The 24,319-nt window shown below is 32.5% G+C and overlaps 2 protein-coding genes across 2 annotated transcripts; both read right to left on the bottom strand.

Moving 5' to 3' along the window:
• Positions 1–2,502: 2,502 nt before the first annotated feature.
• On the bottom strand, positions 2,503–13,669 carry LOC143071420 (fibrinogen C domain-containing protein 1-like). Its single transcript, XM_076245687.1, has 5 exons — positions 13,501–13,669; positions 5,798–5,946; positions 4,504–4,600; positions 3,496–3,660; positions 2,503–2,779 (listed from the first exon to the last, which is right to left on the bottom strand). Exons 1-5 carry the CDS (start codon positions 13,580–13,582, stop codon positions 2,529–2,531), a joined length of 744 nt encoding a protein of 247 aa, XP_076101802.1. The 5' UTR covers positions 13,583–13,669; the 3' UTR covers positions 2,503–2,528.
• Positions 13,670–14,125: 456 nt separating this feature from the next.
• LOC143071421 (fibrinogen C domain-containing protein 1-like) lies at positions 14,126–19,119 on the bottom strand. Its single transcript, XM_076245688.1, has 5 exons — positions 18,927–19,119; positions 18,011–18,153; positions 17,213–17,309; positions 16,114–16,278; positions 14,126–15,604 (listed from the first exon to the last, which is right to left on the bottom strand). The coding sequence occupies exons 1-5, from the start codon at positions 19,006–19,008 to the stop codon at positions 15,354–15,356; spliced, it is 738 nt and encodes a 245-aa protein (XP_076101803.1). The 5' UTR covers positions 19,009–19,119; the 3' UTR covers positions 14,126–15,353.
• Between the last annotated feature and the right edge of the window lie 5,200 nt (positions 19,120–24,319).

Below are 24,319 nucleotides of genomic sequence, written 5' to 3'. Positions count from 1 at the left end.
TTATATCATTATTTGAATATCAAATAAATTATCAACGGCTATTTTCAATAAGTCTACTTATAAAAAAAATAAAAAAGACCGTTGTGCTTATAGGTTGCACTTTGTAAATACAGCTGTTTCTCAAACCACGCCTCTTTTAGGGAGATTTAGAATATTCATAGATAATTAATTTTGTTTACATACTGGTTCCCAGTTCTGATATGTAGGTTGCATCTCATAGAGACATAACTTGGAAATGTTACCAGTAAATATACATGTGAATATTGTTTGTATTGAAATCTGTGGTTACCCTACAGTCGAGGTAGGGGTAGTTAAGAAATTCAGTGTTAGTTTAAAATCTTTGAAGTTCGGGGCATATAAACGTTGAAGCTTCATAGTAAAAGTGGTACGCATTTAGCCATAAAGGGAGTTCCTATGGGTAAATGCATTGTCAATATTTAAAGAAATGCAACCTATAGTAGTTCTTCTACATAAAACAAAGGTATATTATAACTCGAATTCAGTACAATATTCATGCCGAGGAAAGTAATGAGCAGTACTAAGGTAACTTAAGTTTCAATTTATCACAAATCACCCCATTACCAACTCGTCCCATACATACGCACCCAAGTTATAAAAAGGTTAAATCTAGTAAAAGGGTTCTTTTATCTCTACAAACCCACAACTACCACCAGATACAAGAAAATAAAAGAAAATTCAACATTAAAAAGATGCAACGATAAACAGTGAATAAGAAACGAATAAGTAACAAGGTATTAGTCGAGAGCTGAAACGGGTGCATACGCGCTAATAGGGTTATTTCACCTCTAAGAATCCACAGTTACCACCATAGACAAGAAATAAAATTCCAAAAGGTATTTTGTAAAAGGTGCCAACTCCAGACACACGGAAATAAAGCAGCTAAAAGGTAGAACATTTAAAACGAATAAGGAACAAAAAGGTGTTAAATGTAAAAAGAAGCAGGGGATTGGTTGAGCACAAAAACGGATACATATGTGTTAAAAGGGTAATTTCACCTCAACAAAATAAGAACCTATTACAAAAATAAGAATATAAACCATTTAAAAAGGGGGAAAGATATTAAAAATCGAATAAGTAATGAATAAGGAATAAGGAATAAGTATAAAATAGGTAACGAACAAGGGATAAGAAATAAGGAATAAGTAACGAATAAGGAATGAGTAACGAATAAGGAATGACTAACGAATAAGGAATGAGTAACGAATAAGGAATAAGTAAACAACTTGACGACCCTAAAATTGTCTTGTGATCAATTTCAACATAACAAGCATGTATTGATATAAAGTTGTAAAAACTAATGAGCCTTCATTCTGTCGATACAATTTATTAATATGTTTGCGTGCAAAATGTCATGCTATTTTATAAAGTGTTTACACCAAATTCGTTGGATGTGTACTGATTGATACTTTAGTCTGGTAGAACATGTTTTACTTTTATGTTAGTTAATTTTGTGCTTCGTTACAATGTCAAATTGCCTGATGGCTTCATGTTTCAGTGCAACTACATAGTTTATCAACTAAAAGTTGACAATTAGGATGTATAACTTGAATTTTATAAACTGACATTCCACTAGCAACTGTAACAACTAATTTGTAGCTGTATCAATGTACAAAGGTATAAAATATTCCAAAGCAAGAAACATTCAAATTTCTTAAACAATATATCATCAGGACAATTAAATGTCAGTTTGTCCTCTGAAAAGTATCAAGTGAATAAAAATATTCCGGTAAAAGAGGGACTAAAGATACCAGAAGGATAGTCAAACTCATAAATCGAAAATAAACTGACAACGCCATGGCTAAAAATGAAAAAGACAAACAGACAAACGATAGTACACATGACACAACATAGAAAACTAAAGAATAAGCAACACAAACCCCGCCAAAAACTAGGGTTGATCTCAGGTGCTCCGGACGGGTAAGCAGATTCTGCTTCACATGTGGCACCCGTCGTGTTGCTCATGTTATACCAAATCCGGTAAATAGTCTAATTCGTTATGTCACATTCATAAAAGTAATCTGTAGTTCTCTGGTAGATATATACATGGCATTCATACCACATCTCTTTCTTTTCATATCACCAGAAGAATGTATAATTATTACCCAAATTTGTTAGGTTCTTTTCTTGTGTGCTTGATCATTAAAACCTTTTTTTTAAGGAAAATAAAAACAAATCACTTTCATTCATTTTATTCAAAAGAGGGACGAAAGATACCAAAGAGACAGTCAAACTCATCAATGTAGTTTTGCTACTGGGCGGATGATGTCCTCGGGGACAAAATGTCCACCAGCAGAGACATCGACCCAGTGTTTATAAAAGAGGGACGAAAGATACCAAAGGGACAGTCAAACTCATAAATGTAGTTTTGCTACTGGGCGGATGATGTCAATGTTGAATAATTTCTATCTGTTTTACTCTAATTTGTTTAGCCTCACCTAAACTATACCGTGTAATGATTTGCAATTAAAAAAGACATTTCGATAAATTACAAATTTTGCAAAGGTTTTTTATTTTTTCTTTCGAATCATCATGTTAGTTGTCTTTAATGAGTAGTTATGGCCTTTCCAAGCTTTCCAATTGATTCCATCAGCGTGTGAATTGTGTTCCCCGCCAAGATACTGCCCATTCAAGTTTGAAGCATGGCAGGATGTGTACCACCATGCACCTTTAAATATGGAAGCACAGTTATGAGCATTCTGGTCGTTATCCTGGTCTTTCGTAGTAAAGTTATTCCCATTATGGCCGCTAAGTGAATCACCTTTGAAAAATATACGTGTAAATAGTCAATTTATCAATAAATAAAGGATAACAGAATCAATAACCGATTGATTCTGTTATTACACACGTTTTAAACAAATATCTTCCCTTTGTCAATCGTAGACTGGTTCTATACCGGACAATATTGTACTGTCTGCTAGCCATCGTAAATAAAAACTTATATCCTTCAGAAGGGAGATAACTAAAAAAGGGATCTCTTATTATATGGTCAATTACGGGAATTGGAAAAAAGACTCATCATCATGTTCTGTATGTAACGACGTTTCTTTTCTTATCATTAATAATTTGATGACAACTAAAATTCAAGGTGTGAATGAAATAAAATTATATTTAAATGAAGTGATGAATTTTCGAACTAATCTAGAGTATACAAATCCTTGCTTAAACACACAATATGCTTACTATTAATTTTTATTTTCACCCATGTTTTATCAACATTAACGACATATGTGACTCCTTCAAGAAGTTTTTTAAAAAAAATATGGATTTATTTTTCCCACGGAAAATATTGAATTAAGGTCGCTTTTCATTTTCTGTTTTCTTCAAATAGGTCTAGAGTTATTTTACAAAGACGAGATGGAAGTGTTTCGTACATGTAAATGAAAGGTGATGTCAAAGGAAACGTAACCAAATCATCCCAAAAATATTGTCAGCACAAAACCAAATGTATATATAAATCTAATTTGATAAACATACCAACGTTGCCAGTATAAGATGAAATGGTCATCTTGAATTTTAATTCTTCATTCTCGATTTTGAAATTTGCATATTTTGCATATCCAGTATGATTGGTAAAGTCCTGCATCGTGATTAAAAGTTCGTACTTGTCTTGGGTGGTAAGAATATTGAGATTTTTATTACCTGTATGTAATATATCAAAACAATTTTTATTGATTATACACAATAGTAATTTATTTTTTAATGTAATATATGAGTAAAATGCAACTTCTCGGATTATTATCTATGTTTCTATAACAATGCAAACTTAAAAAAATCCAGTAAAGGACATACTAATATCGCCACTTCGACACAGTCATGCTAGAAACAAAGAATTAGATTAAAATTCAATATATGTTTTTTTCTTCTAAACATTCAGATATATTGACACGACCTTCGTAGACTCGTAATGATTAAGAGCTTGAAATTTAGAATAAAGCATTGTTTATTGATAAAGCTGTTATGTTTTCTATATTGTCGTTGAGTTATGTTGCTTTCGAATGGAATCTTTATATTTCAATGTTTATACTGATTAACACTTAATGTCAAACTTGGAGAAAACTATTGTTTTTTAAGCCTGGATTACGTACAACGAATGTCAATGTCGCACATTGAGTTTACCGATTCATGAATAACGTCAGCGAAATAAACTGTCCCGTGCGTATCATTCGACTTAAATGACAATTCTTCGATTTTAAAATAAATGGTAACATACTTCCAAATATCCAGAAAGTGTTGTAAATGTTTCATTAAATTAAATCTTAAAACAGCTACTGCATATGAGCTTCGGAGTAAACAGTATTGTACGATATATAGAAACTTTTACAAACATTATCAAAATCATCTGTTCCTCATGATCATCAAGTTCTTATAAATTTGCCGTTCAAAAGGTATATTTTGAATTTTCACGACTGATAAAATCTTAGAACATTTTTTATTTGAGAATGTTAAATGATATCATATCTAAAAAATTACGAGAAAACGCACCAAGCCAGTGTTCTCCGTCCAAAGTTCCAAACCCATATTTATAATCATTCCATACTCTGTAAAAATCAACCTCACCATTTAGTCGTTGCTGGAACACCTATGGTTGTAAAGATATTCGTATCATTATTTGGAATGTCCAAAACACCTTTATTGTTTACTGCTCGTTTAAAAATATCGCACGAAAAAACATCGTCAAAAAATATGGAAGGAAGTCATACAGCAGTCCTATGTTTTTCCAAATGTTGCAAATTGCATTCCTTCTCAAATCTAATGAATTTTAGATAAATTGCTTTGAACTTTATATTTCTTAAGCATTTATGTAACAACTTCCGCAGATAGATCCGCAATGATACGATATTCCGGGGATTGCGTTTCCTATTATGATTATGATGAAGACATCGCATAATGCAAAAAATCATTGAATTTTACTTGCTATGAGCAATGGAGAATGAACTTCTTATCCTCTAGGAAAACCTGTGTTTACCATGGATTTTAGTAGAGTTCATGTGAATCGTTCTTTAGTATTGTGTGTAGTATTTTATGGGTTTGTCTTTTCGTTATTTTTCTTTTTGGTCATAGCACCGGTATTATAGACTCTCAATTTTATGTTGGTGTTTGCCCCTTGGTGTATATTCCATTGGTCGAATGTATCAATGGACCAGTTGCATTCATCTATTCAAATTTTTAACGGACTAGTGATTAATATTTTAACAACTACATGTAAATGACAGCCTACAAACTTGAACAAAACCATGCCAAAGCGTTAAATTGCACACGCATAAAGAAACATAAAAAAAGAGAAAAGAGAGAACGAACATTCTGCTTTATGTTAAAATTATATTTTTGTATTTCTATCGTCTTTTTTTGTACGTCATTCTTTAATATGAGTAGAGTGTTATAGTTGGTTTTTGTGCGGTCTGTTGTACTGTTCAATATATTCTGTAATTTCTGTTATCCTTTTTATCTGTTCATGAGGTCTATTGTACTGTTCAATATATTCGGAAATGCCTAAACCTTTTTATCTGTTGGTTGGTTTGGGGGGGGGGTGTCTATTGCACTATTCAATATATCGGTAATTTCTGTTATCCGTTATAGGTTTATGAGAAATATTGTATTGTTCAATATATTCGGTAATTTCTTTCATCTTTGATAGGTTTATGAGAACATACTAATACAGAATAATGGTAACTATAGTTTGTAATTGAATCAAACAAAAATTTCACAACTAAATCCTTCGTGAGCTATACATACGTTTCTTCCTAAAAACATTTGAACTGTCAGTGATTTTACTCACCGTCCATCCTCCTCCTACGTTGTCTGTCTCCATATTACAATATACATTGAATCCATCCTCCACTCCTTCAGGGTAAATCATGTACACACCACTGCCTTTTTTGATATCGATGTCACCACAGTCAGAAGGAAAACCGATGTTATATCGACCTATAATTTAAAATCACACATTAAGAATGGGAACTCATCCTATCCTTCTAGGCTAGTACTTCGAGAAAGGTACTGATTCTAAATGCGATTTTGTAATCCCCTCTGATATTTGTCTGTTACCTTAATTTGTATTTTTTAATTGATTTGTGAAATTTGAACATGATTACACAAAATTTTCTTCTGCCCAAATGTATCGCTCATTTCAACATATATTCTAAATCGAGATTGATATTATACACATACTCAACAATAGAAATTATAAAAGACACAGCAATTGTTTATATCGATCTGCTATCAATATTTTTAAACAGTTTTAGGTAAATATCGAAAATACCACTTTTAATCGATGTTTTTTTCTCATGGTTCTTATATGTTTTTTATAAATGCACGGGAAGTCAATAAACATTTGATATATAAGGTTTTAAGAGGCCAATTAAAATCTGTAAAAAAAAAACTAAACATAACGGATATACAAGACCCTTGTAAGCAGGCATATGTGCAAATTAAGAATAAGAAAACCCTGCAATAGTTTTCAAAGATACCAGGATTATAATTTAGTACGCCAGACGCGCGTTTCGTCTACATAGGATTCATCAGTGACGCTCATATCAAAATATTATAAAGCCAAACAAGTACAAAGTTGAAGAGCATTGAGGATCCAAAATTCCAAAAAGTTGTGCCAAATACGGCTAAGGTAATCTATGCCTGGGATAAGAAAATCCTTAGTTTTTCGAAAAATTCAAACTTTTGTAAACAGGAAATTTATAAAAATGACCACATTATTGATATTCATGTCAACACCGAAGTGTTGACTACTGGGCTGGTGATACCCTCGGGGACGAAACGTCCACCAGCAGTGGCATCGACCCAGTGGTGTAAATAGTTATCAAAGGTACAAGGATTATAATTTAGTACGCCAGACGCGCGTTTCGTCTACATAGTTGACATAAGAAAATGCCTGTACCAAGTCTGGAAAATGACAGTTGATATCCTTTTGTTTGATATGTTTGAGCTTTTGGTAATGCCATTTGATTAGGAACTTTCCGTTTTAAAATTCTCCGAAGTTCAGTATTTTATTTCTTATTTTTAACTCAATACTGAATTTTCTGATTCACTAGTACCAGTAAATCCAAAAAAGCACTTCGGACGCATAAGATTTATAACGTGTTGGTTTCTTTTCTGTTGATTATATCTAAATCCGATTAATGATAGTCGATGATCAGTTTCATGTATTAGCAGATTTGTATGTATATTTATCATAAGCTTAAAATCTTACCGAAATCATAATACACAAGTATATGTTAAAAATGTGCATTTAAAATACACAACTCAAAGAATATACAAGACCATGACCCTAAAATACAAATTACTCTGATTCATAAGCAAAACATACACAAATTGAGTTGAAATCAGATGGCAAGGAAATAAGACAAGTCGTGTAGAATCGAATCATATTTTTTCGTCAAGAAGCCCAACCCCATTCAAAATATTATGCAATAAGCCTCATACGACAAAGAAACATAATTTTTGAATAAATATCACTTGACTAAAGAGTAAATTGTGTTGATACTTATCGTGTGAAAAGTGGGAATCTGATCCTCTGTTTTGATTGTTGATATGATATCACAGGTCCGTTTTTTTTGGGAATAAACATCGTAAAGAATTTGAGAGAACTAGCAATGTAGCATTGTTTGTAAGTGCATGTATAAAACTTTGCAACCAGTAGAGTGAAAAAAGATTCAGTTCCTCGTCAGTTTTTGGAGAAATTGAAGAGAAAATAAAACGGACCGAATATTTTCAGATATTTCTCTTTTTAAATATCTTTGGGTCAAACAATGTACAACTTTGATTCAAGCATGGTGAAGAATATTAACTCTGAATGAATTGTATTGTTAAGACATTTGATAGCACGAGTAATGTAGTCCGGTGCCATCTTTCTTCTCACTGCCTAAATTAGCGATTGGTTTAATATACTTCTATCAATAAAATCGATTTTTCTTAAAATATCCTGTACCAAGTCAGGAATATGGCAGTTGTAATAAAATAGGTTTTCATTTGCTTTTGTGCTTTTTCTATGTGCCTTTTGGTGTTTCTTTGTTAATTATGAAGTGGCCCTGTACTTATACATCCCGTTATTGTGTTATTGACAATCATTGTTGTATTCCTGTCTATCGTCTTTGCTATGTGCTTTGTTTATATGCCTGTTTTATGTTGTTGTTTTTTTTTATACATATATGACGTGGCTCCGTACTTTTTCATCCCTTCATTGTGTTGTTGTACTATGGTAAATTTGTGTATTATTGTCTTTATTTTTTTCTAATATGCTTGGTCTATAAGCCATTTTGTGCTTCTTTGTTACATATTTGTCTATTTTTATAGTGATTATAATTATAACATAATGTTGACTGCTGTACCCATTTCTTTGACAGCTTTACCTATTATAAAATTGAGAATGGAAATGGGGAATGTGTCAAAGAGACAACAACCCGACCAAATAAAAAACAACAGCAGAGGGTCACCAACAGGTCTTCAATGTAGCGAGAAATTCCCGCACCCGGGGGCGTCCTTCAGCTGGCCCCTAAACAAATATATACTAGTCCAGTGATAATGAACGCCATACTAACTATGTCTGTTTATTTTGTTCATATATCTTTGTCCATATAATAGAATTTGGTGCAACTGTCACTGATGAGTCTTGTGTTGACGGAACGCGTCTGGTGAACTAAATGAACTAAATCCTGGTACATTTGATAACTATCATACAAGTAAGATGTTTAGCTAGCTTTAAAACCAGGTTTAATCCATCATTTTCTACATATTTTCCTTTTTGAATTTTCTTCGGAGTTCAGTATTTTTGTGATTTTACTTTTTTCCATATATGTTGGCGTTTGATTTTTTTGCACTCAATTATTTGATGATTTTTTAACAGCGGTATACTTCTGGTGCCTTTATTAAGATAAACGCGAGTCTGGGTATATATGCTGAAAAATTGAAGTCCAAAAGATTCCCCTCAAAATTCAAAAACAAAAAAGAAATCAGCAAGAAATTTTGTAGATCCGAAGGATATACATATTCAGCTACTTTACAAAATATAGGAAAAAACTATGTCTGATATCATCTGATGAAACCCTCTATAATTGATACCAGGATTATAATTTAATATACCAGATGCGCGTTCCTCATACATAAGACTAATCAGTGACGCTCAGATCAAAATAGTTGTTAAGCCAAACAAGTACAAAGTTGAAGAGCAATGAGGACCCAAAATTTCAAAAAAGTTGTACCAGATACAGCTAAGGTTATATATGCCGGGGATCAGAAAATCCTTAGTATTTCGAAAAAATCATACTTTTGTAAGCAGGAAATTTATAAAATTACCACATAATTAATATTCATCTTAACATTGGATTGCTTACTACTGTGCTGATGATACAAAATTGATGACAATGTTATAGTTTAACATCCACTTAGTAACATAATATTTTTAAAATTTAAAGTATCTTTGTAGGATGTTTCTCATTAAATCACAATTGGCAAACGTAACAATCTGCCAATATGATGTTTATGTTGTGAAATGAACAAAATAGTGATGTATATTACTGCTGCTCAAACCACATTAACAAAGAAGTTCTGACATTTTTCTGGTTGGTTAAAATCATTTTGTTTCACATGTAGAATCAAACACCCTTTTTTACAGTGACGACAGCAGAAGAGTAGTTCGAAAATAAAGTCGAGTGCAAAGCAGAAAGTATAACAAAAATTTCGAATTGTAAAGTAAATTCAAAAAGCTTGACAAAATCAAACTTAATTAACCAACATCGGGTAAAAAAAAAGCTTGTCATTCTAATTCCCTGATTCAAACAAAGTTCCCATGCATCAAGAATAGGAGCCTAATCAAACATTAATTTCCACAACTAAATACTGTTTAACTGATAACTTTTAACAGTTGTGGACCATCTGAAACTCCTGAATATTCGGTCATCATTTATGGTCATGTCAACTCTAGTAGATAAATGTATTTGTAAACTAGTATCTCAATTGTTTGTAAAACTATTGAAAGGTCTTTCCGATAAAAGTGATGTTTTCGTAATGTACTTGTTACGACCTTTCATTTGATATACGACAAGCATACCTTCGGAACCTTTTCGCTTTTTACACTTAATGACCCCATCCGTCTAAATTTTCGAGATCGGGAGTATGATATATGTAATGTTGACTTAGTGATCTTTCATTTAATATGCGACAACGCCATGTTCTAGAAAACTTGATTTTTGCACTTAATAACCCCATCCAACTAATTTTTGAATTACAGGAATTGGATATTTGAAATGTACACGTGAAGACCTTTCATTTGATATACAACAACCTTATCTTAAAAGAAAATATATGTTTTGCACTCAATAACCCCACCCAACCCATTTTTTGGGGTACGTCAACTTGATATTTGAAATGTACGCTTTACGGACTTTCATTTGATATTCAACAACCTAGCCATCTGAGAAGTTTAATTTTTTGCACTAAATGACCCCACCCTTATCCCTGAGATCAAAAAGGGTTTTAAAATTTTCATTTTTAAGTAGATTTATTAAGACCTTCAATTTGATATATCAGATGACCCCATTTGACAAAGTGCCAAAAATGATGCAATATCAATTATATAAATCGAACTTATGCAACTTACAAAGTCAATGCAAACATGAACATTTCAAATTGATGTTCTGGTGGGTTTTTTTCCATGGAATGTTTTTTGGTATTTGGTCAAACATATAACTATGTTAACCTCTTCAATTTCTAAAACATTTTAAGTGGTAACCTGTTGTTGATTCATAAATACATGCCTCCGCTCGCAAAATTTGAAACTGCATTATCTCTAAAACGACAATAGATATCTCAAATCTGGTAAATGATAAATGATCTGCAGTTGAAGGACAACAATGAAGAAAAAAATTGGGACAATTCCAAGGTTCATCAAGGTCAAAATGAATCATCACATATATGATGCAATACAAAACTTAAGAACCGGAAGTCGTAGAGACATGAGACTACCACCATTCAATTAAGAACAACTTGACCTTTAAAATGTCACAAGGTCAAGGTCATAATACACTTTGAAGGTCAAGGTTAAATTTCATCATGACCTGACATTGACCTCAAATTGAAGGTCTTAAACTACTGACCATTTTTAAAGTTTATAGTAGGTTGATATCTGTTACCATTAAAAAGATATACACACAATTTTATACTTTTAAGAATCATCCCATCGTAACTTTTGAACAGACAGTCGGACACTTTTGAGCTCAGTGTATAAAATGAAGAGCTCGTCGAGAGGAACATTTTATACGCTGTAAGTATGCAGCAAACTCTTATCGTTTTCTTTTAATATGCAAGCTTGAAATTGCAGCGTAATTTATTTTTTTTGCACTCTGTGACCTTTGACCTTGGGTGCAAATTGAACGAAGGTCACATGAACTTAAGATTATTGGTGTAGGTCCCAAGTATTTACGACTTCCGGTTCTCGAGATACAATTTTTCAAAAATTGTGTATATTTTTCAAGGGAAATAACTCCTTATAAGGGTTAACAACAAAATGATTGTATATGTTATTAACATTGCCATCTGGTCTTGTACGTGTTTCCGTTTTCAAATCGATTCTATCTTTAATACTTTTTGAGAAAAATGCAAAAGAAAGAAAATGCTTCAAGGGGACATAGCTCTCATAGGGAATGATGAAATCCTTAGCAGCCTCTAATGGTTACACATCATGATGAGATCTAACTATTATCCAAATAAGGTCATGATATCTTCAAAAACAACGAGGGGGCCATGTCGAAAAAAAACAATAAAAGGGTGATAACTCCTAAGAGGATGATGAAATCCTACACAGCCTCGTGTGGTAATACTTCATGATGAGGTCTACCGATTGTCCATATTTGGTCTTGATAACTCCAATAGAAACGGGGGGAGGCCAAAAAAAATAAAGAAGAAAAACAATAAGTTCTCGCGTAGAGGAAAGACCTTAATAAAGAACATAAATAGGACTGCCAAAAATGCAGTGATTCAACTTTTTAAGAGGTAGTCGTAATTTGAAAACCAACGCCCCATTTATGACCAGGGTTTTTTATTGTCCATCTTTTCACCAGTCATAAAGCACTGGTGACTGGGAGGAATATATCCTAATTAAAAGTAATTATGTGAAATTAAAAAAAAAAGAAATTAAGATTGATACTTTGTAACGCATCTATCCAATCGAGCTAGAGATAAAGGATACTACAGATACAGTTAAGTCGGCCTCATATCTTGACTTACATCTAGAAATTGACAATGAGGGTCGGTTGAAAACAAAACTTTACGACAAAAGAGATGATTTCAGCTTTCCAATTGTGAACTTTCCATTTCTAAGTAGCAACATTCCAGTAGCACCTACATACGGGGTATATATCTCCCAATTGATACGATATTCCCGTGCTTGCATTTCCTATCATGATTTTCTTCATAGAGGGTTACTGCTCACAAGGAAGGTATTAAACCAAGAGTTCCAAATGGTGAAGTTGAAATCATCCCTTCGTAAATTTTACGGACGCCATCACAAGTTGGTTGACCGTTATGGAATAACCGTTTCACAAATGATATCGGATATGTTACTTACGTCGTAACTACAATCCCCTTCCCTTTCATGAATGTGACCTACCGAATTAGACTATTTACCGAATTTGTAATCACATAAGCAACACGACGGGTACCACATGTGGAGCAGGATCTGCTTACCCTTCCGGAGCACCTGAGATCACCCCTAGTTTTTTGGTGGGGTTCGTGTTGTTTATTCTTTAGTTTTCTATGTTGTGTCGTGTGTGCTGTTGTTTGTTTGTCTTTTTCATTTTTAGCCATGGCGTTGTCAGTTTGTTTTAGATTTATGAGTTTGACTGTCCCTTTGGTATCTTTCGTCCATCTTTTAGTCAGAAGAGCATTTGTTAGGGAACAATATAAGCTAAAAATATTGAAAAAATTCATGTAGATCCTTTTCGAGATATTTCATTTAAAAATACATAGCGGGAAAATGCTGACTCGGACTTTTACCTTGTATTTGCATTGGTATTTTGGGTCTCAAATCAAAATTAAAAAAAATAATAAGAATAACAAGAAACTACTTAAATTTTCAAAAATGACCTTTTATAATCTATTAAGTCTTATATGAAAAGATAAATGGGTGGTATGGGACAAAATATTTAATATTTATGGTATGGGAAAAAAACAGGAGTCCGAACATTTGACACAATTCCAAAACCTCACCGTAGTACATCTTTAACATTATTTAAAATCTACATATACTGTTCATTCTTTAAAAAGACAAATATAATGCTCAAGCTGACAAAATAAGTAGTAAATTTAAGCATACCAACACTAATTCAACATAAGGTAGATGATTGTGTTAAATGTATAAATAATTAAGTAATAACTAATAACGTAAACAGAATCCACTCTTATAATATATTCTTACAATACTTACCAGAAACGCTAACATAATTTACTCTTATAGCTTATTTTAATGATACTCACTGGAAACGCTAATAGAATTTACCAGTACGATAATCAAACAAAATAGCATCACAAAGTACCACATGGATGACTTTTTGACCATCTTGGCGGATGAAAAATTCAAACGACAAGTTATACGTCGTAGAATATAATAACTGAACTGTGCAATATAATACTTGCCGGAAACGTATAATTGCTACTGGAGGGAACACTTGTGAGAAAATAAATACAGACCTAGATTGATCTTTAGTGCATCATTGAAATTGAAAAGTGTCGTGTTTCTTGTGTTAAGATATTGATCATGTCCTGGTACTCAATAGTTTAATACGCCAGACGCGCGTTTGGTTTTCATAAGACTCATTAGTGACTCTCAGATCAAAATATTTATAAAAATCAAGCAAGTGCGAAGTTGAAGAGCATTGAGGATCCACAATTCCATTCCATTCAATAATCTACACTAAAATGGTTGTTTATTTGTTCCAGTAAACATGAAATTGATAACATCAGCGACGGCTTTCTTGAAATTGACGCAGATGGGATTACTTCAAAGTATGATCTAAGAATGTTGCCCTTTTCCTACTGTCAACTTTAATATTTCTCAGTAGTAGCATACGCTCTTCCTCATCATGATTTTTTTAATATCACATCCTATTGAATAATTTTATTAATAAATAAATTAAGCATTATTTTTTATGTTGATACGTAAGAAAACGTTTGTCTTAATAATAATGATATTTGAAACATTTTGAACCTTAAGATTGGCCTCGTTAACCATGGCCTATGGAAATAAACTCATAGATACCAGAAATGAAAATATTGTAATCACACTTTGAACTCTTAACTATTGATTGACTAAAAATAAAGTCAAAACCGGACAAGGAACGAAGAGACGAGTATTACCAATTGATGAAAATATGTCTTGTATAAAAGCCTAAACTGTTAACACAGATATGTGTTTCGCCGCTTTGTTATTTTGAGAATGCAAATGTTAAAATTAAAATAGAAATACTTTAATATGTAAGTTATGCAAATATTCAAAGTAAAAAAAACAATGACTGAAGGTGCAGGTCTAAACATCTCCATGGAAATGAAATGTGCCAATACTAATACAAGTGCATAGCAAATACCACTGAAATATCAAAAGTCGTTCCTTTTAAACAAACCTTAACACAAATCTTAAGTTGTAAACTATGGACAAGTTTCAAAGTAAATTAACCATAGTGAGGATATAGGGTTATATAATCTCCATGGAAATGAAACTTGCAAATGCCAATACATTTGCATACCGAATATCATTGACTTAACATAAGTCATTCATCATAAACTTACCTTAACACAAACTAATACATGTAAAGTAAGCAAAACGTTCAAAGTCAAAAGACCATAACTAAGGGGAACGGGCCAAATAATCTTCATGGAAATGAGATATGGCAATGCTTATACAACTGCATACCAAATATTATTGACCTACCTCGAATGGTTTTCTATAAACTGGCTTAATCGCAAGCTAATAATGTAAACTAAGCAAATCAATAGACCATGACAGTGGAGGACAGGAAGAATAATATTTCAAACATTAAATGTTACTACCTATTTTTTCTGCTGCTGTGTTAATTATCAAATATGTGTTTCGTATCTTTAAACAGAGTAAGATAATATGTCGATACATGCAGTCGTCATTATCTATTATGTCAATTATTCGCGCTAGTGTTTTGGGTTGTCCAACAGTCGAAAGTAAAATTTAGCGTATTGCTAGCAGATAAAACACAAAGACCCTAAATACTTCCGAATTCATTGATAATTTCTACTGTTTCTTCAGACATAATTCGTTTAAACATGTGTTTAGATCAGCTTATTCGAATGAATCACCAGTTTCATTTCATTCTTCGTAGCATCATAGATGTTGCTTTTAGAGAATAATGATAGCCTTCCCAATGATTCCAGTTTACACCATCAGCAAAAGAAGAGTGTTCACCTCCAAGGTATTGTCCATTTAAGTTGGAATCGTGGCAGGATGTGTACCACCAGGCACCTTTAAACGTTTCTGCACAGTTTCGAGAATCAGAGTCATTATCTTGATCTTTTGTAGAGAATCCTTGTCCGTTATGACGCCTTAAGGAGTCACCTTTAAAAAAACAAAAACAAGAAGTTTGTATGCTTATGTACTACTGTTCATTATTCTGCTTCATCAAGATAGTATATAGTCAAATGTATATTTATCAATAGGATGTGTCTATTCTTTATGGTTAAAACAAATTAAAAATAAATATCACAAAAATGCTGAACTCCAAGGTAAATAAATTCAAAACGAAAAAACCCTAATCAAATGGCAAAATCAAAAGGTCAAACACATCAAACGATTGAATAACAACTGTCATATTCCTGACTTGGTACAGGCATTTTCTTATGTCAGAAATGGTGGATTAAACCTGGTCTTTACTAGCTCAACCTTTAACTTGTATGACAGTCGCATAAAATTCCATTTTATTGACAATGATGTGTGAACATAACCAATGATCAGCGACACAATTTTCGATATCTGAATACTCTTTCGAAATATTGATTTCTTCTCTCAATATGGACGATTTAGGCGGCATGCACATTAAAGAAATACAAATAAATTAGATAACTCACCAACATCTCCAGTAAATTTGGAAAACGTCATGTTGAACTTAGTTGCTTCATTACCAACTTTGAAGTTTGAATATCTAGCATTACGCTTTTTATTTCCAAAGTCCTGCATCGTTATCAACAGTTCATATTCATCCTGTGCAGTCAATTTATGGAGTTTATCATTTCCTTTATAAAACATAGAATATCAACATAAATGGATTTTGAAAAAAACTCATAAAAAATAACATGCTAAATATGATATATTACCTTTGATAACTATTCAATACTTTGATTTGCAATATTATTATTTGTAAGCTTTACGAGTTTTAAATCTAACAGATCGAATGGGCATTTTGTATGTCCTAGCATTTGTGGCCATTTCTAATTTAAATCTTTTCTTGAACCTTCCGAATAAAGTGTCTGTAAATTGCGTAACAGCAGCCATTATTTGAAATCAGAAGTCATCTTATAGCTCTCTAATGGTACCGACTGTTATCTTCGGTAAGCTGAGGGTGGCTTATTGCCTCCCTTATTTCAAATGAAAGTACATAGAACCATATAGTTATTTGTTATAAGTGTAATGAAAGCTTTCGTTTGCATGTTTGAGACCGGGACTGTCATTTTCTTGAGTAGCAAATTATCTCCCTTACTGAATAATGATAATGAACATTTATAAAGTGTCTAATATAAAAAGATAAAAAATATTCTAAGGCGCTGTACATTCAGCATGGTAACTAAAACAAATCAAAGAAAAAAACATAAAACATACACTAATTTCAGACAAATTTACATAGACCAATTATGTTTTTGAGTCGGTATAAAAAATAACTCCAATAGTAAATGATTAAAAACCTGAAAAAAGCATCTTATCAATTATTTAAAAATAAATTCAATGTGGAAAGACTTTCACAATCGGTTTTTAATTTCTGAAAGCCCTTTTTCTGATAATACTGTTATAAGTAAAAACAGAAATTATTTCAGACTAATTACAACAGCACGACCAAAGGCCATCAGAGGACAAACAAAACTACAGAGAAAACTAAAGATTGAGACACGAATTCATACCAAAATTTGTGGTGAACAGATAGTGAAGCAGTTTCTATGCAATTAAAGTATTTACCAAGCCAATGTTCTTTGTTTAGAGTCCCAAATCCTGCTTTATACTCAGTCCACCCTCTGTAAAAGTTAACGTCACCATTCATTCGTCTTTGAAAGACCTAAATCAAAGAATACATTGTACAAATATTTTGTATTAAACATACGTATCTATAAACTATTTTCCAAAAGTAAATGCAAAATGCGACATTGTTTCGCTTTTTTGATCAATTTTACATGTGTTGATCTTTCTAATAAAACTGGTCAAATTTCCTTACAACAAACAGGCTCATTTTTAACATTACAATTTGTATTACCACTTTAATCTTCTTTCGTTGTAAGCATAATCCCGGCAAAGAAAAATATTATATATTCAATTAGCATCGTTTGCATTACAAGTATAATGCATTATACCAATTTTGTTGTGCGCAACACATGTTTCGTGAATATCCATTATCAGGAACACTTGAAATTAATAAGTTTTAAATAAAGTGATTAAACTGGTCGTAGATTCCAGGATTAATATATTGTATGCAAGATGCGAGTTTTGTCTAAAAATAACTTATCAGTGAAACTTGAATAAAACAAAGTTGTAAAGGACAAACGAAGTACGAAATTGAAACGTATTGGGGACCCAAATTTCCAAAAATATTGTACTAAAAACAGCTGAGGTTATATATTCCTGGTGGAGAAAACCCTTATCATTACCACCATTACGAAGAAATTTAAGTTTTGTAAACAGGAAATTAAAAATGTATCAAGTTATAGTTACATATATGTTTTAATAAATTGAATGTTGTATAAATGTATCATACAAACGTACTGTCCATCCTCCGTCCACATTTTCTGTTTCCATATCACAGAAGACATTGATGCCATATCCTTGCGGATATATTTTGTACACACCACTACCTCTATTGATATCAATGTCACCACAATCTATAGGAAGTCTGGTATTTGATTCATCTATAAGGAAATAAAAAAAAACAATACATCGGTATAGATTTAAAGCCAGCCAAGCCAAAGCTATACTAGAAAATATAACCCAATGCACAGAGAAAATTGTATAAAGTTTCAATGAAACAGTCAAATTTCATATTTGGGATGAATACATTAATGCTATTCCCAAAATACCAAACACACACACACATATATATGTATATATGCACTAGTTCGAATCCCGGCCAGGAACTAACAAAGAACAAAAATTTGCGGATATCTATCATTGTTGGGCTATTATCTAAACGAACAATTATATTCATTCTAATATATATGTACAAATATATGTATACCAAAAAGGGTTTATTTGCTTAAATAACTCTTTTTTTTCTTGTTCTGTTTACTGTTAATATAGAGGGCAGTCAGTATACACTATAAAGACAATATTTGAAATGTATATCTTAAATTAAGGCAACCATTGTTTATAGATATTTCAACATATTATTACATGTACAGCTGCTAAGCTCAATAGGACATTGCCTGCATTAATTTTAAAGAGTTCATTTCGGTATAAAATAAATCAAAATTATCGTATCAGACGAGACTCTTGTTAATACGATTGAGCAACATAGTACACAAATATAAAAAGACATATAAAATAGTATTAGAATTAATTATGAGATAACTGGTTACTCCATGATAGTATGCAATGTGCAAACGCAAAATATTTTTTCATTAAAATAAAAAGCTAAAATCTTACTGTGGTAAACAACGCCTCTTAATGTGTTAAGGGTACTTACTGGTGTTTGAAATACTTGCAGATCTTACTATTCCAATAGTAAATAAAACCAGAGACGCTGCTTTCCTTAAACAATATGCCATTTCGACTCTTCAACGTGAACCTCTACAATCGACGATCTGGAGAGATCTGCGTAATAAAACGAATCTGTGTTAAATGATTCACAAATTAAAGCATTGGCATCAAGGCCGTTTTCGCTTCTGGTAGTTTTGACGCAAGTTAGTAAATATATCAACGAAGATTTACAGCTGTGATATCTTCCCTCCATCTAAACCATACATTACTTCATAGATAATAACTACAGCTGACATTTCATATATACCTTCATCGAAACTTATTGCATCTAACATTTTCATCCACTAGAAGAAATAAGACCTTTACCCTCAGTGAAGTAAATTACAAACCTCCTGATTGCTTTTGTTTGTGGTCCACACACACATATTTTCTCGCGGGTAATTTAATAACTGGAGAATAATGATCATCTGAGAAGGTTGTTAGTCCAATGCCACAAATATCGAGTTCAAGAGCACATCAACTGGGGGAAGAATTACTAATAGGTGCAGTTAGACATTTTTAAGAAAATGGGTGAAGCGCAAACCAGTAGAACCAAAACTTGATACTTTATCTGAAGTCAAAGCTGTTTGGTGTTGCATTGAAAATCTACAATGTACAATAAACACACAGGTTTCAACTCCTTTAAAAAGTACCAATGTTGTGGATGCATTATTCTTTCTACGCGACGAATCCATAATCAAAATTGTCAAATACAAATTATTTTTGTTATGGATTAAAACCCCCTTTCTATAAACTAAATACATGACCCTCACAAAAACCCTTATAAAGAAATAAATATAGCCAGGTCGTCATGTTGGTCGACTCAATACCTTTCCTTCCAATAAAAAATAGAATGCCCTCAGATATTTTGTGGTATTTCAATACAGCGATTTGGACTCCTAAATATTTGTAGTCTGAAGATCTTTTCCAAATATTTAATAACACTCTTTACAATTTTAATTATTATCAAAACCTTTGACGCTACACACTACTATGTCTCTTGATCAATTGATCAATTGAATGCATCGTCTCATTTAACAGTCCTTTTACTGCTCAAATGGTTATAATAGATACCACGCAATACCGTTTTTTGTCATGAAAAAAATAATTTGTGAAGAACAGCACTGGGTCCATCAATAAATACATCATTTGAGATAATTTTATCATAATGTGGACCTATCGACAAGTTGTTGAGTTTGGTCGATTGATTTTCATGTTTAGTCGGTATTTCAGTTGGTACGAACTGTGAATCCCTGCTTATTTCACTTCTATCAGATAAATTTATGATATAATGTCACTCAATAACACACATTTCAGTGAATGCTTACATCTTATGTAAAGAGTGAACCTTATTCCAAATATTAATTCAACCGCCGTCAATCGAAATTCCACATCTAAGTTTAGCATTTTTTATAATCGTGTAAAGGTGGCAATGGTGCTGCAGCCAGATTATTCAATAAAAATGCACGTGGATATCCACAAATATTTCCATGCAATGCCAGAAAATGACTAACCTGTTCTAGATTATCTTCTGATAATACCATAAGGTCAACAGTGAACGGGAGAGCTTTTTCGCTTTCCTTTTCCTGTGACATTACATGAAAAACCCAAAACCTCATTTATATAGTTACATGAACAAAGCCAAAGTGTGGTATACAATATGTAGGACAAACAGTACGGGAGTTTTTTTAAACGAACACATGAACATCTATACCGCTTCCGAAAACCTAAGAAATTCAAAAGTATAATTTATCAACATTTAGGTAAATAAACTCATCATAGGTACAACACAACCACAATATTAAATTTATTAAATTTCAACCGCTCGAAACGGTCCAGAAACAATAAGGGCAATCGCATAAACAATTTGAAGATTCCCGTAAAATTATCGAACTGTCTTGGATTAAACGACTTCAAACAGCTTATCCCCTGGGTCTAAATGACAATATACTTGGACAAGGGAACATATCTACTACTTCTTCTATTGATATCATGAATATTATTGATAAAAAAACAACGAAATAATAGGTCTCATGGGAAACGTATCAATGTAAATCAACAAGTTAAACATCGTATAAATTATACACTTGGTAATCTCCTATCTATATTAAAAAGCAATGGTAGGCATCAATTATTATGTAAACTGGGTCAAATACCCATTAGTAAATTACATGATATTTTCAAAAGAGTGTGACACCCTCTCTTTCTTCAGCCCACTGTATGAATATTCTCGTATAACTACAGCTTTTTGTCACCATAGGCTGTTCCCGCGTATCGACAAACTTGGAGATCATAAACGTCATTTTCTGAAAATTAAATATATTAGCAGAGGTATTGATTTCATCAACTTATCTAGTATATTTAATGACTCGATCTACCGTTTAAAACATTATACCTCCCTATTTTGATAACATAGAACCACCTATAATTTCATACACATACAAAAAAAACCAGCAGAAGTTTAATTTTTAATTATACGTCGGTTACATCAGACGTGAATATAGATAATAATAATCCCTTAACTTCAAACTGTGAATCGTCGAAGTTTAGATATGTTCCCTCTGGCCATGTTATTACAGGGGACCTCAATATCGTCCAGGACAGAGAGGTTAAAAACTTTTTGAAAAAAGGACCAACATATCGTCCTCCATCTAAAATAGATTGAAAAGAGTGTCGTCAAGTCACCAAAGATGATCTTTCCTCGTTTTGTAAAAAGTGGTGTAAACGAGGAAAATCTGATAAAAAATCTCTTGATTCTTATTTAAATAAATGTATGAATGTGGTAGATAAGAGAATATCACATTTTGAAAATGATTTAGAAGTAAACAATAGAGTACATAATACACCTATTTCCAGAATAAGAAATAAACTTCAAAAACTTTCAAAGCGGTTTGTGTTTGTACTAGCCAACAATGTGGTGGTGGTATGCCGTGAATACTACACGGACGTTCTTGAGAATAAATTTTAAATTCATCTACATTTAAGTCCATCCGCTCCACAGAGAGTCATATAGTAAACAAGCATATCACAACCACATAAAAGCTTAAGGCTTCTTCTGAACATTTGAAGGTCCCTTCTATGTATTGGCTACCTAAACTACACAAAAAAACATTTAAATATCGTTTCATCTCGGCCTATAGTAGGTGTTCTACAACTAATCTTTCAGTGCTTTTAACAAGTTCATTTACTACTATTAAAGAGCTTATCATAAACTATTGTAATAAAATATATGAACATAGTGGTATAAACTATTTTTGGAGTGTAAAACATTCTTTGGATGTTTTAGATAAATTACGTGCTTTTGAGGGTCCTTTTGATTCTGTTGACAGTTTTGATTTTTCTACTCTTTACACTACACTTCCACACTATCTTATTTAACAAAAGTTTATCTATTTAATTGAATGGTCGTTTGGTAAAGCTGAATGTAAATATATGTGTTGCAACTCATTTAAAGCCTTCTTCTCTAATGAGAAAGATAAATATGCTAGATATACTTACTGGAGGTGTGATGAGATGATTGAAACTGTTAACTTGATAATATTTATGTACGTTTCGGCATCAAAGTTTATCGACAGTTTGTAGGTCACCCATGGGCAAAATTAGTGCCCCTTTAATAGCAGACTTGTTTTTGTACTGTTACGAATCACAGTTTATGACTAAACTCAGTAAAGACCCGTCGAAATTGCATTTAATTGATAAATTCAACAACGCTTACCGTTATCTTGGTGATATTTTTTCGTTAAATAATCAAGAATTTTCTCAATATACTGCAGAAATTTACCCCAAGGAACTTTCTTTTAATAAATCAAATTTATTCAGTAATAACTGTCCTTTCCTTGATTGAGATATTTCGGTTTTAAACGGGAAACTCCACACTAAAATTTAAGACAAAAGAGACGATTTTTCGTTTCCTATTGTTAATTTTCCATTTTTAAATGGTGATGTTCGCTATGCCCGTGTCTGTTGTGACGTTTTTGATTTTAACGAACGCAATCTATGTATTACTATGATTTGTGTTTTGATTATTTTTTATTAGTTGTTAGTGGCTTTGAACTAGCTGTTAGATAACTGCGAGTACTCTCAGATCTGTTCCTAGTGTCTGTTTGCTGTCGGGATGTACAAGTACCCGGCCATGTCCACTTGCATTTTTGTCCATCTGATGAGTTAAAATTTTTTCAACTGGTTTTTATAGTTCGTTCTTATGTTGTACTGTTATACAACTGTCCCAGGTTAGGGGAGGGTTGGGATCCCGCTAACATGTTTAACCCCCGCCACATTATTTATGGATGTGCCTGTCCCAAGTCAGGAGCCTGTAATTCAGTGGTTGTCGTTTGTTTATGTGTAACATATTTGTTTTTCGTTAATTTTTTTTATATAAATATTAAAGGCCGTTAGTTTTCTCGTTTGAATTGTTTTACATTGTCATATCGTTTCTTTTTATAGCGGACTATGCGGTATAGGCTTTGCTCATTGTTGAAGGCCGTACGGTGAGCTGTAGTTGTTAATGTCTGTGTCATTTTGGTCTCTTGTGGACAGTTGTCTAATTAGCAATCATACCACATCTTCTATTTTATATTAATATTTAGAATACTACCGACCGAGGTTTGCTTCATATCTGGACTTTTTTTCCCTCAAAATTGACACATATAGACGACTTCAAACAAGAATCTATGACAAGCGTGATGATTTCAACTTTCAGTTTGTCAAGCTCCCATTTCTCGTCAATTCCATGATAGCTTTGTTCCATCATAGTGCGCATATCTCAATTAATATGTTACGCTCGGGCATGTTCATATTATCGATTTATGACTTTAGACCACCGGTATTCTACTGTTGCCTTTATTAATACAGATTTCATAAACAAGCGTGTGCTCCTTACACAAAAAATGCTCAAACCAAGTTTTTAGCAAGAAAACTGAGATCGACACTACTTAGGTTTAACGGTCATCATCACATATTAATTAACCGATATAATGTACCCGTCTATACTCACTAGATAGGCACATGTTCGATAGCCTCGTGTCGGAATTCAATGAACGTTATCATTGTATAACTAGTAACTAATTGAGTCAGTGATTTTTTACCATTTCCTAGCGGTCTTAGATTTTTAGATATATATATATATATATATATGTGGGATAGTCGTCTGATCTGGTTTTTTGTTTTTATTTCTTGTGGTTTTGTAGGTGTTTGTTTGCTACCTTGATTTGCACCTTGATATAATGAGATTTGAATACCGGTACACCTAGCCTTAATATTTTTATTTATTATTATCTAAAGAATCTTTAAAAAGATATTTAATGTGAAAGACTGGCTATAATAAATTGCTGAAGAAAGACC

Source organism: Mytilus galloprovincialis, chromosome 4 (assembly GCF_965363235.1).
Source record: "Mytilus galloprovincialis chromosome 4, xbMytGall1.hap1.1, whole genome shotgun sequence".
NCBI classification, from domain to species: domain Eukaryota; kingdom Metazoa; phylum Mollusca; class Bivalvia; order Mytilida; family Mytilidae; genus Mytilus; species Mytilus galloprovincialis.
The sequence above is the reverse complement of the archived record's forward strand: the minus strand, read 5'-3'. Positions and strand labels throughout refer to the sequence as shown.